This window comes from Bison bison, unplaced genomic scaffold, assembly GCF_000754665.1.
Source record: "Bison bison bison isolate TAMUID 2011002044 unplaced genomic scaffold, Bison_UMD1.0 scf7180017864375, whole genome shotgun sequence".
NCBI classification, from domain to species: domain Eukaryota; kingdom Metazoa; phylum Chordata; class Mammalia; order Artiodactyla; family Bovidae; genus Bison; species Bison bison.
In genome coordinates, this window is record NW_011494947.1 from 2,739,211 (window position 1) to 2,752,351 (window position 13,141).

Below are 13,141 nucleotides of genomic sequence, written 5' to 3' on the forward strand. Positions count from 1 at the left end.
AGCAGTGGTGGCCAGGGGAGCCCTGCGCGTCTGGGCCTGGCCCGTGTCCCTGCACCATGACCTTGCCCCTCGGCACCGGGGGAGGGGGCCGCGGCCCTTGCATCACCAGAGGACCCAGAGGCCCGGGAAGTGTGAGGTTCTGGGGGGAAGCAGGTACCTCGGACAGACAAAAGAAACCCCCGCGACTCCCGAGCCGGGCGGCAGGGCCCACGTACGTACGCCGACTTTCTCATCTATGAGGTGTCTGGCCACCTCGATCTGCGGAGGGAGCCCCCGGATGGTGAATATCCGTAGGTTGGGGTCAGTGCTGGGAGGGGGGTTCCGCTGAAGCTCCACGTGCGCTCCCGACTGCTGGTTTATGCTCTTGATGTTCTCGCCCCCTGTGGGCGGCAGGACAGACACAAGGGTAAGTGGGCAACTGTGTGGCAAACCCCAAGCTTGGAGCTCACAGAGGAGCAGGGGGAGCTTTCCACCCACCAGCGCTCGTCCTAAGAGTTGACAAGTCCTGTCCACTTATGCTTGAGAACGGTTCTAGTCAAAACTAGGGCTGTCTCACGCGTGAAACCAGGCTTCTGCCCTGAAGCTGGTCTTGCCCTCTGAGCCAGGCTGAGGCAAGGACCCCAACAGAGCAGCCACTGGTCCCCGTCCGTCCGTGTCCTGGGCTGAGGCGCCCGACTGCAGATTTACACACAATGAGCTCAGCTGGGGAAGGCGCTCCCTCCCGCTCGGCCCTTCCCTGGCACAATGGGGGCCTTCGGCCCGGCGGGGGGTGGGGGCGGTGTCACCGCAGGGCTGGTCCCCTCCCTCCACAGGTCAAACTGACAGCCACAGGCCCAGCGACACCCAGAGCCCATCCAGCCTTTAATACCCCCATCCTGTCGCTCCTCAAGTCTCTGTCTTCACCATGGGTGGGGGCGGGTCTAGACAGAGAGGCAGGCTGAGGATGGGGGTCGCAGAGGCCTGGGTGGAGCAGGGCTAATGAAAATGTAGTTGGACTCTTTGAAAACCTGGGAGAGTCCCAGTCTCTTAATGAAATTTGCGTAACAAAAGCTCCACCGGCATTAACAATGGTTTGATTCTTCCTTTCAGATTTCACAGAACTTACAGATCCGCTCTGCTCTTTGGGGTAGGGTAAAGCCAGAATACAAGGAGAATTTGGAGCACAGGATTTTATAAAACCGGAGGAGGACAGTCTGTATAAAATCTGGAGTAGGGTACCAGGGAGCCCCAAAGGATCAAAGCGAAGACTAGAGGCCAGTCTCTGTGTCACCCCTCCCCACCCAGAGTCAAAACTAACCTCCAACTGTCATTTCATTGTAACGTGTCCACAACCCTTCCCTCCCCAGCCTGCCCCTCACCCGCACGGCTGGAAAGCCACGTGTACACAAAGCATCAAGGCGAAGGTGAGCAGGGGCCTGGCCAACAGGCTCGGCCTGCACAGGCTCATCTCACCCTGAAAGCACAAGGGGAGTCTACGAGGGCCCAGGAGTAAAGACGGGGCCTGGGTCTGGCCGTTCTCCCTGAAGGCAGCGTGAGCGGCCCTTGGCATCACAGGAAGGAAACCAGGCGGCTGTGGGCATTCAGGAAAGCCTGGCTCAGCATCAGTTTGGGCAGGATGCTAGTTGGGTTTAGGGTGGTGCTCAATTTAAAAGGAAATTCATAAAAAGAGAAGCCCAGCTGACCCAAAGGCTGAATGGATGATTTTCTTGAAGATCCGCGACAGTGTAAGGACAGTGTCCCTGCATTTTCTGCCTTGAGCAAACACGTGCTCCTGGGGGCAGCGCTAGCCAAGGGTTAGGTTAGCCGTAGTCTTCAGCAGCTTCGCTCTACTTCCGGGTCTGTACAAGCCCCTCCCGGCCCCCGAACTACTGACCTTTACCCACAGGTTGTGAATTTTATCTTCTCTGCATCGTGAAAGGTAAGCAGCTTCGCTCCTAGGCAAGAGTGTTTGGGGGAGTGATGAAGAGCTAAGAATAGGTGGGAGACCCTTCTACTGCACACCCCACTTCTGCCCAGACCGCTTGGTCCCGGAGGCAAGAGCACAAAAGGGCGTGCATGCCTGGGACTGAGAACCTGCAGGCCCTGCCAGGCCCTCCTTCAGGTCGGGGACTCGGGCCTGCAGCCCTAGACTTTTCCTCGAGGCGCCGGGCGCATGCTAATACAGTGAGGAGGCACCGAAAAACTGTGAGGGGCCGGAAGGAGTTAATTTAAGTTCATCTTCCTGCAAAATGAGGTCACCAGCTTGGCACATGGTGGCTGTCTCCAGGCACATTCAGCAGCCTGCTCCATTCTTCCACCTGATGGGGGGCAGAAGCGACCCACCAGTGGCCCCCGGGCCGGACGTGAAATCGTAAAGCAATTAATCAAACCTGCTAAAAGGCCTGGCTGACAAGAGCAGGGCTGGCCACACTATCTGTCACCATTGCTGTATTTATCATGGAAATCCAGCAGGGGCCCAGGGAGGCGCAGCGTCTGTCCAAGGGCTGTCGTGGGGGGTGGGGGGTGGGGGGTGGGAGCAGGCCTGCCTGCGTGTGGCGCCCCTCACCCTGGCGCCTTTCCCAAGAAAACAGGAAGACCTCAGACCCAGCCCTTGCAGGGAGGGAGTTACAGAAAGACCCCAGCTCCTGCCCCAGTGAAATACATCCTGGCTTCCTGAGGCTGCTCCTGGAGCGGCAGGGCACAGCGTCTGTGACTGCTGCATTCTGCCGCCTCCTTCCTCTGGGGATCGCTCAGGAGGACCTTATAGAGGACAGAGGACAGAGAGGCCGTCCTGTGAGCGCCGAGGCGTCACTGACTACAAGCAACTGTCACAGCACCGGCAGCAAGGCTCCGCCAGCTTTGGAAAAGACACTTTCCGTGAAACCTTCATTGACATGACGGTTCTCGAAAAGCACAGAAAAACCTAGATCTGACTCTCGAACTCCAAGGCGTCAGCTGGACTTAACGTCATGGCAGAAGGCCAGCTGACAGTCTGGGTCACATGTCTGAATGATCGCAGCATTTGGGCAGCTAACAATGTCCACTGAACACCTCCCAGCATGAATACGCCCTGCCAGAAAATCAGAACAAACTCACGTCACTCCTCCCACCTCTGAGAGGCTAATAACCAAGTGACAGCACAGATACAGGAGATAAAACGTTTTAAAAGAGCATAAAACACACAGCGTCCGAGAGCGGGGCCCAGAACAGACTCTGGGAGATGACCGAAGGCCGGCTCGGGGGCACTGGCCACAGCAGCCTCGGCTTTCTGGGGGTGAAGATGTCCCCGGGCCGTGTTCCGTGGGATGCCAGCACCCCTCCAACAGCTACAAGATGCCTGGTGATCACAGAAATTGGGGAAACTCTGGGAGAAAATGGTATTTTTATCTTCCATATGTTGTCAAATACATACAAAAGGAATGAACTGAGAAGCAAACAGAAAGCCCGACGCTGAACAAGTCTCCTGCCAGCTCAGGGCTCTGCTTAGAGGGTGGAGAAGCCGGGCCTACTGCTTCAGGCCCCAGACCTGCTCTCAGCAGCCTTTCTTGCCAGCTCAGATGGCCCAGAAACCGGTCTGCCCTCTCCCTTGCTTTTCACTGAAGGAAGGAGCCACATTTAGCCAGTAACAAGGGCTTCTGACCCAATGTTCTCTAAAACACCTAGAAACAACTGACAAATCAAGGTGTGTCTCCCTCCACAGGGTGTCTGTCACTTGCGGTGAACGTGCTGAAAAGATAAAGCCTTTCCCACGCGTCGTGTCAGTGCAGACCAAACACCCACATCCAGTGAGGCAAAAAGGAACGCACTCTTCGCTTGCGGAAATGATCTGAATGCTTTCTCCAAGCTCCCTGGAAGTGAGTTAATCCCCAATCAGTCCACTGACAAACACTCAGGGGCCCCTCACCTGTGCATTTCCAGCAACCCAGGCTGCTTCAACAGGCAGCCGGTCTCCCTTGTATAACATCTGTTTCCACACGGGGATGAAGTACTCGCTGTGCCCTGGCTCATGAGAAGGCCCAGGCAAGGAGGGTGCCTTGGAAGGCCGCGGCAGCCTTGCGCCTGGCCCCTTTGGTCAAGTGTAGAAAACGGTGTGAACCTCGTGCTTCGGAGGCACTGGACGTGTGGCCTGTCTGCCTTCAGGCCAAGCTGCCAGAGGGGGAGCGCCAACCCCTCACAGCACGGCTTACCTTTGCCGATGACGAGGCCGCACTTGTCGGCCGGCACAGTGTAGGTCACCTCCTGGATGCCGCCGGGGGTCCCCACGCTCCAGTCGCCACGGCCGCGGCCTCTCCCCCTGGCCACCGCCAGGCCTCCGAAGCCGTCTCTTTCCTGGGAAGGAAGCGGAGCTCAAGTGACGTTTCTGCCGCTGCCTCCAGGATTAGTTTTCCTCTCTGGGGAGGAGGCTAAGTGACAGGATGCAATCAAAGCCACACATTAGGACCTGAGCACCTCTCCCACATTTCAGATTCTGAAGTGCTCTTTTAAAACCAGAATTAACACAAATCACAGGAACATTCACGGAGATGTGTGCAGACAAATCACGTGGTTACATAAACAGCACAAACACACCCAACTAAAACAGGCAGTCAGGTATAAATTCTGAAGTCTGAAACCCAGTGCCCTGATCCCGGGAGTTTTAATCACTGGGCCCCAGTCTACAGGCATCAGGAGCTGGTTTTCTCAGTGCTGAGCCTACCAGAAGCCTGATATTAGACGCTGAAGAGCTACGTGTGGGCTTTTGAAAGTGACACGTGAGTGGCAAGCGTGACTTCGGGCCCTCCCCCGACAAGGTTGCTATAAAGAACAATTCAGACACTGCTCTGAGAATCAGAATACCTTGCAATTCCAGGTGGCGCGAGTGGTAAAGAACCTGCCTGCCAATGCAGGAGAACCAAGAGATGCTGGTTCAGTCCCTGGGGTGGGAAGGTCCCCTGGAGGAGGAAATGGCAACCCACTCCAGTATTCTTGCCTGGAAAGCCCCATGGACAGAGAAGCCTGGCGGGCTACAGCCCATGGAGGTCACAAAGAGTCGGCTAAAGCTCGGCACCTTGCAATCCAACCAGCAAAAGGAATAAAAGGATTAAAAACAAGAGCAAACCAACCAAAACTGGTTATCTCACTCCTCAAAAGACGGAGGGGAAGCCAGGCACACCCACCCGTGTCTGGGGCTGGAGGGGCTCTTACCGTTCACCCAGCAGATAGAAGGCCCACATCCGGCGGCCAAGAGAGGAAGACCCCCTTCTCTCCAGGGCAAAGCAGCCCTTCTGGCCTCTATCCTGTGAGGCACTCAGGAGCGGCAGCCCTGAAAACCTTTTCAATGTTGATGGCAAACCCGGTGGAGCTGAGAGCTCCTTCAGGGAAGGGGCAGCTTGACAGACCCGTGACACAGTGCAGAGTAAGGGAACCGGATGCCGTCGGCCAAGAGTGAACTGAATGTCTACCTGGAATCTAGACCAGCAGGAAGCCGAACTGACGAATGCCTCCTGCGGCACTCTGCTTTTATGAGCGACAGACGACCAGCAAACAAGGTGATTTAGGGATCTACGTGAGAACACACACACACACAGCCGACTTGCTAAAAGGGGTACGCCTCGGGCTCTGGGAGACAAGGCTGTCTCCTCCTCATCTCACAGTTTCGCAGTTCCGGGATCATCAGTTCTTACCACGAAGAAGGATGTCAGAAAGGAATCCGTGACTGTTCTCTGAACCTGCCTCATCCTAAGAACTGCCTGGGGACTATGGGTGAAGCCCAAGCCACTCCTGGATATTCTGATTCAGGAATCTGGGGCGGGGCGGGTGTGGGGGGTGGTCCATAAATCTGTAACCTCAGCAGGTATACCCCCAGATGACTCGGGACCATGTGGGGTGTACCACCAGGTACAAACAACCTCCCTGGCTTGCTGCTGAGAAAACTATACCCAGAGGGGCTCAATGGCTAGGCTGCCAAAGGCCACATGAAAGACGGTAGAGCTGGGATGATGGCTTCTAACCTCTTGCTTCTTTCTTCAGCTCCTACTGCTCTGACTTTTCCTACAAACCTGGGGGACATGACATGACAGCCGACCACCAGCTATAGTAGCTCCCCAGAGCAGTGTGTAACACAGGGGGGAAGGTGTCACACGAGCCCGCTCTCATTCCAGAGAAATGTGAATATGAGCATGGACTCTGGTGCCTGAAGACAGCTTTAAAATCCTGGCAGATCACGAAGTGCCTTCTAAAGCTAAGAGTAGATTTGACTTGTCTTATAATAGGTGTGCCCAACTGTTCGAAACCTGGCCAGCTACACTGTGAATCCTCCAAGTAGCTTAAACAGTCAGGAACTTACTTTTTTGAAGACAATCTAGATTCTGCAATAATAAACAGGTAGAAGAATAATAAACTGGCAGGGAAAAAATAAAATGAAGGCAGTTAAAAGACAGACGGAGAGAAGCCAATGGCTATAATCCTGGAGGGAGGTAACTGACGAGAGTACTGGTTTTTAGAAATGGGACTTGAGAGGGGGGCGACTGCTCCAGGCTGCTTCTCCAGGGTGAGACAGGAGAACTCTGGAGAGCCAGACCCACCTGTGCTGTAAGAATAAGCTCGCTGATGACATGTGCTGCATGCTGGCATCGATCCGGGGGTCCCATCACCTGTGCAGCTCTCTCCGGACTAATACCGTCATCTGTGGAACAAGATGGGAGAGATGGGATTAGGAAAAGCCCTGCTTCAGAAGGAAACAAACATCAATCTGATTTGCAGTCAGTGTTCCTACCACCACTGAAGGTATGATAAAAACACACCTCTACATTTAGGACACATTTTAGGCAGGGAAACATGTACGGCTACGTCTTTCTGCATGGTTTCTGTCAAACCTCATTACGCAATTACAGCCATTTAAAAGGGGCATCATAGAACTTCCCTGGTGGTCCAGTGGTTAGGGCTCCATGCTCCCAGTGCGGAGGGCCCAGGCTGGATCCCCGGTCAGGGAAATGGATCTCATATGCCGCAACTAAGACACAGCACAGCCAGATAAATAAATGTTAAAAAAAAAAGTTACAGAAACTAAACTTGAAAATAGACTTGAGCTATGGCAATATCTTCCAAAGATTTTCCTCATGCGATGAGGAAAATAAAGACACTGTAGATAATTTTGCTCATAAAAGTAAATTTGTAACACTTAAAGAACTGTCCTTAAGATTTTTTTTTTTGGCCATGCCACGGGGCTTTGTGTGATCTTAGTTCCCTGACCAGGGATAGAACCTGGGACCCCCTGCACAGAGCCTTAACCACTAGACCACCAGGGAAGGCCAAGATTTTTTTTAAATGGTTTTATCTTTAATGTTATGAAATAAAAAATAAGGTGTTTGCTTTTAAATCTTTAATTGGCAAATTAAAAGCTGGAAATGCTAATGTTGAACCCCACTCCCTTAAAGAAAAAAAGAAAAAGGCCTGGACACTCCTGGGCTAGCGTGTTCTGGTACATGAAGGGTGACCCTGCCAGCAAATCCACAGAAAGAAATGAGGGCCGGAGGAGAAACTGGATTGGAAATCTGGTAACAGAACGTTGCTAACGAGAGAAAAGGTGAGAGAGAGAGCAAAGAACACACAGCGGGCTAACAAAACAAAGTCCTTGTTCTGTGAGGTGTTCTCTACTTCTTCATAATGCTGAAGATTTCGAGAATCATCAAAACCAACCTGGTTTGAACTGAATTCTCACACCGGCATCGTTCTGGATCTTTTTGATCATTTCCCCGTTTCTTCCTATTACAATCCCGACAGCAAACCTAGGCACAGACACCTGAGCACAGAGAAACAAAACCTCATCAGCATTTCCCTGCAAACCTGTCTTTTCTGCAAGTCTGGTGTAAGTGTGTATGCATACCATTTTTATTACAACATATTCCTGGAAATGATACATAAAGCATATTTTTTTTCCTCTTAGGAAAAATGTTGTGGTTGATGACTGTATTCCTGTCCATTAAATGCATCTAGCAGGTATGAGACTTGATCAAAAATAGTTACAAAAATGAAGTAAAGCAAGAATAAACCTGATAAAGAGTTTAAAAAATATTTAAGATTAAAACTTTATCTTCCAAATTCTATGAAATAAGCATAAATGCACCACACACATTGGTACATGGTCCTTCACTCTTTTGTGGTAACACACGTAACACAGTGCTTATCACCTTAACCGATGTAAATGCGGCGTTTCAATGGCACTAAACCCCATCACAGTGTCCGACGCCTATGCCCCAAGCCTTTTCATCACCCCAATAAGCAGTCAGTATCTGTGAAACCACACTGCCCTGGTAACCTCTATTCTATTTTCTGTCTCTCTGCCTAGTCTAACGCTTCATGTAGGTGGAACCATATGATATCTGACCTTCTGCATTTGGGCTGAGTTTATCAAGCATCATGTTTGCAAGATCCACTCATGCTGTAGCAACATCAAGGATATATTACAATCCCATTCCACCTCATCAGCAAAATAGGTTTAGCGGTTAGATACCATCACAACACAGGTCACCGCGAAAACCTGGACTTTGGTCTTTATCTGGGCAGTGGGGTAAGCTTTGAAGCACAACCCCAAGCCAGGGGGAAAGACCCCAGTCCCTGAAATGCACGCAGCTGGCATCCCTCACTACACCTGACACTCGTTCCATACACCCCCAGGGAAGCAAGCATACTTGTCGGGTTTTGCAGATGAGATAGGCGTTAAATAACTTGCTCAAGGTTGAATGCTAATAGAACATGACCTTCAACCTTAAGCTTGCCTACTAACCTGTAACTCAAGCATACCTCTATACTGCCTCCTCCCATTCGAGAGCTGAAATCACCGCGCACACCTCGAAAGTCAGCTTGGTCTTTCTCTCGGATGATTTCTAAGACCATTTCTCTCGCTTGCTGCATAAACACAGATAAAAGGCATTAAGGAAAACAATCCTGAAAAAAACACATGACCCCAGGTGAAAGATTAAACCCTCTTATGCTAGGCTCAAAGCCTCAGAAGGTGCTCAGCTGTGGGAAAACTCACTGTGTTGTATGATTATTACTGTTACCTGGGACAGGGGCAGGCTGCTGCCGAGCAGCATGGCGTGCATATAAAATCTCAAGTGTCCACACAGACAAGGGTTCACTGTCTGCTACAGCCGCAAGTGGGTCAGCACACTTGGGCTGGGTCAGAACTCGATTACGGTCGTCCCACTATGTTCCAGTATGCCATCTCTTTCTTGTGGGGAGAGGGTGTATCTGAGAGCTCTGACTGTGGGGTAGCTTTCTCAGCAGAGAAGTTCTGGGGAGGTCAAGGGAAGAGGTCAGCCTGGGAGCCTGCAAATACCTGCCGGCTCGCAGAGCTCGAGTGTCTCCTCCCAACTGGCAAGCCCACGCCCCACACCTGACCATCTCTAAGGCACATCCAGGGTCCTCTCCCCGCGGAGGTCCCTAAATCAGTCCATCCCACCCGGGCCAGCACCAGTCCCAGAGGAGCTGGGGCGAAGGAGCAACCACATGTAACAAGTCAAGGTCTTGTGGGAACCCAGAAAGGGTCAGAGTTCTGAAAAAATCAAATCAAACAACAAGAAAAACCAAAACAGCAATGTCCGAGGACATTTGGTGAAATCGAAATACGGACTGACTGTAAGATGATGTCATGGTACTACTATTATTTTCCTAGGCCGCTTTATAATAAAAAAGGACGCTTTATTCTTAGGAGATACATACTGCAGGATTTAGAGGTAAAATGTCATATGCGTGTGCTCAGTTGCGTCTGACTCTTGGCAACCCCATGGACTTGTAGCCTGCCAGGCTCCTCTCTCCATGGAATTTTTTAGGCAAGAATATTGGAACTGGGGTGCCATCTTTCGTCTCTAGAGGATCTTCCCAACCCAGGGGTTGAACCCTCATCTCGTGCGTTGGTGGGGGGGTTCTTTACCACTGAGCCACCTGGGAAGCCCAGAAAAGTTACATGGTACCTGCCATTTACTCACAAATGGTAAAGCAAAAAAATAAAAAATACACACACACACACACACATAAATGGTATAAGCAGGTTGAGGGTATTCAGATGTTGATTACACCATCTTTTCAACTTTTATATTTGCAGTTTTTCATAATAAAAAATTTGGAAAATTAAAAAAAAAAACCAAACCCAAAGAACAGTTTACCCTAAATACAGCAGACAGCTTCTCCCAAATAAAAAAATAAAGTTTTAAAATTAAAAAATAAATACTAAAAACTTTCCATTATAATAATTTTCCTGCAAATTCATCAATGAAATAAGCTCTCTGCCCAGGTATCTTTTCTACAAAAGACAAAAGCCAAATGTTCCACTAGCGAAGGAAAGAGTGGAGGTTTTCTGGGAAGTGGCTTTTCTCCTGTCCAGCCAGTTCTTCCCTCCATCCAAAGAGCTCTACGACGCACAGCAGTGGAGGCCACAGGCTGGACTGGATGAGCCAAGTGCAGAAGGGTTAGATACAGTCCTTCTACATTTAAAGAGGCTGGAAACTCTGGGGGACCTGACGGGGCTGAGTGAAGGGAGGGCGTGAAGGGCCGTGTTGCTGACCGGAACCTAAGCAGAGCAGCCACCATAATCACCTCAATCCTGTTTTCAAATCATTGTTTTATATGAAGACCTTGACCAGAAAAAAGTATTATCAGATGATATCTACCAGGGACTATCATCTGAGCTCAGCTGAATGACCATGTTAAGAACTAGGGGAAACCTTTTGTCAGAGACTGGTAGCCTTGGCCAGCTCGAAGCCCCAGAGCCCCTACAGAGGAGAGCTGTTGCTGCCAGGCTGGCTCTCCAAGATGTATTGCTCTGGAGAGATTCAAAGTGCAGCGAAGGCTGGCAGAAAAATGAGCGTTCATGTCTCTCGGGGACAGACGCGCACCCATGCCCACTCCTGCCAACAGTCACAGAGCTGGAGGGCAGAGCCCCTGGGTGACTGAGACCTGAGCCCCTGCCCGCTTTCAGCACTGGGGGCGATCCTCGGAGGCACATGGGGCGCCTGCGATGATGGCATGCACGTGCCTTCCGTGGTCCAGGCATCTTTTTAGTCACCTCCCACCTCAGCCAGCTGTCTTGTTGAAATGGGTTGAGGGAACAAATAAAAGCCACAGGGAGCCTGCACCTGAGCTGACTACAGGTCAGCACCAGAAACTGCATCGGATCAGAGTTGCCTCAGCCAACAAAACTGTCTGTGCTGTGGACAAGCTCTGTGCATGCGTTGCCTCTGCCACAGCCTCCATGGACGGGCTGGCTCTGAGCACTTGAAACACGGCCTGTGTAAATAAAGGACTCATTTTTAATTTAATATGAACGATTCCAACAGCCACATGTGTCCAGCAGCCCTGGTACAGGGCAGAATGACCCAGTTCTCTTCACCCTCAAACTTGGAGTGAGAACATAGCTTACCTTAAATCAAGGACCACCCCCCTTATGATTTCCCAAATGACAAAAACACAACAAGCATACCACCAAGTGATGCCACCACACCTGGGACCTGCCTGACCCACGGTTTCTCTCCTACCTGAACTTTAAACGGGTCTCCGGTGATGCGAAGGGGCTTGTCTGCTCCTGTGGGCAATGGGCCATCCTGAATCATGACCATCTTCACACCGGTCCGCTCCTGTGGGGGCACATGGGTCCTCAGCAGAAAGCCTTCTGCCTCCGAGAACTGGGCTCTGAGACAGCACATAAGCCACAACTCCGACCTGCAACTTCAAAGGCCCTGAGCCCTGAAGTAAGAGCTTGTTCCTAACGAAATCTGGCAGCAAAACGAACTCAAACTCACGGAAGCATCCTTCTAGTCCTCCTCTCAGTGACTGTGACTATGCTCAGCCGTGGAAATCTCTATCTGATTACGCGGTGCAGCCCTGGAACTTGCTGGGGGTGTTAAATCCTAAAGCACGCCTGGCCCCACATGTCTCAGATGAGGGAATCTGGAGCTCAGAGCAGTTCATGAAGCATTTACGCAGTAGTGGGCACCTCGCTCAGGGTCCCACATAAATAACGGGTACTACTTCAGTTCACGACAACAGTGAGGGCAGCGCCTCCCTGCTCTTACAGACGAGGACCCTGAGCCTTAGCAAAGTACACGGCTGCATCTATGGCCTGACAGCTGATGAGCAGGAGTGCTGCCAGCTCTGGACACAGGGTCTTCATCTGAGTCTCTACAGGGCTTCACTGCCACAGTGGGTGCTGCCTGTTCAGGGGGACCCCAGGCCTTGGTGTCACAGCTGGCATCAAGCCTGGCCACAGTAAATGTTCAGAAGTGTGGAAGCCCCTGGGCAGAGGTTCGGGGGGAGCCCTGCGCCGTGATGCACAGCCAGCCCAGCTCGGGCAAGCCAGAGCCATGACCAAACCTCCTGAGCTGGGAAGACGAAGGAAGTGGAGGCCTGCTGAAGTGCTGCTTGGCCGGGGGTCACGCACCTGCAACTGCTTTATCGTCTCCCCGCCTTTGCCGATGACCAGACCCACTTTCGACGCTGGGATGGGAATCTCCTGGACCGTGCTGTTGCCGTCAACATCATTGTGAAAGCCGGGTCCGTTCCGACAGCGGTCCACGATCTGCCCCAGGAGCCGTTTGGCTTGTCTTTGGGAGGGAGAAGAACCACAAGAGAACCAGTGGTTAAGTGAACGCTCCGGGCGCCCAGGAAGGGACAAACAGCACCCGGGAAACACAAGAAGGGGTCAAGGCTGCCCTCCAGCCAACTCCAGCTGTTGCCCCCACTACCTGGGAGGGCTCTGCCATCCGCCAGGCTACTGGGCTGAAGTTGAAAGCAACACGCACCACAAGAGCAACGTCCCGCCACAGCCCCTCCACGTCTGCCCTCCGCTTGCCCTCGTGTCTCGTGTGGATGCCACACACACGCCTGTCTCCTATTCGAATGTCAGCGGCCTTGGTGGCAGAGCCTACCTTTGATCCCCCTGCGTCTCTCTGCGCCCCAGTCCAGCACAACCCTCCTCACAGAGCACACGCTCAACGGACGGTGGTTAAATAAGGGCAGAGGAGAAAGCAAGGAGAAAGACAGGATGAAAGAAAGAAAGCAAGGGTTAGTAGTCGTCATCTGAATCCTCAAACTCGGAATTTCTTCTCCATAACCAACCAGACTGCTTGGGTGACTTTTCAGCTAGGGCTAGGAGTCACTAGCTCAGTTTCAAGGGTGGGGAAGAAAA

General features: G+C 51.9%; 1 protein-coding gene across 1 annotated transcript in view; it reads right to left on the bottom strand.

The window, feature by feature from the left end:
- FUBP3 (far upstream element (FUSE) binding protein 3) overlaps nucleotides 1-13,141 on the bottom strand; it is a 67,902-nt gene that overhangs the window by 7,537 nt on the left and 47,224 nt on the right. The window contains exons 7-13 of the mRNA XM_010856949.1: nucleotides 12,395-12,557; nucleotides 11,493-11,591; nucleotides 8,761-8,865; nucleotides 7,657-7,759; nucleotides 6,543-6,643; nucleotides 4,167-4,308; nucleotides 220-380 (exon numbers count right to left, since the gene is read on the bottom strand). Of these exons, the coding sequence (XP_010855251.1) occupies nucleotides 220-380; nucleotides 4,167-4,308; nucleotides 6,543-6,643; nucleotides 7,657-7,759; nucleotides 8,761-8,865; nucleotides 11,493-11,591; nucleotides 12,395-12,557 (874 nt within the window). The remainder of the gene's footprint in view (nucleotides 1-219; nucleotides 381-4,166; nucleotides 4,309-6,542; nucleotides 6,644-7,656; nucleotides 7,760-8,760; nucleotides 8,866-11,492; nucleotides 11,592-12,394; nucleotides 12,558-13,141) is intronic.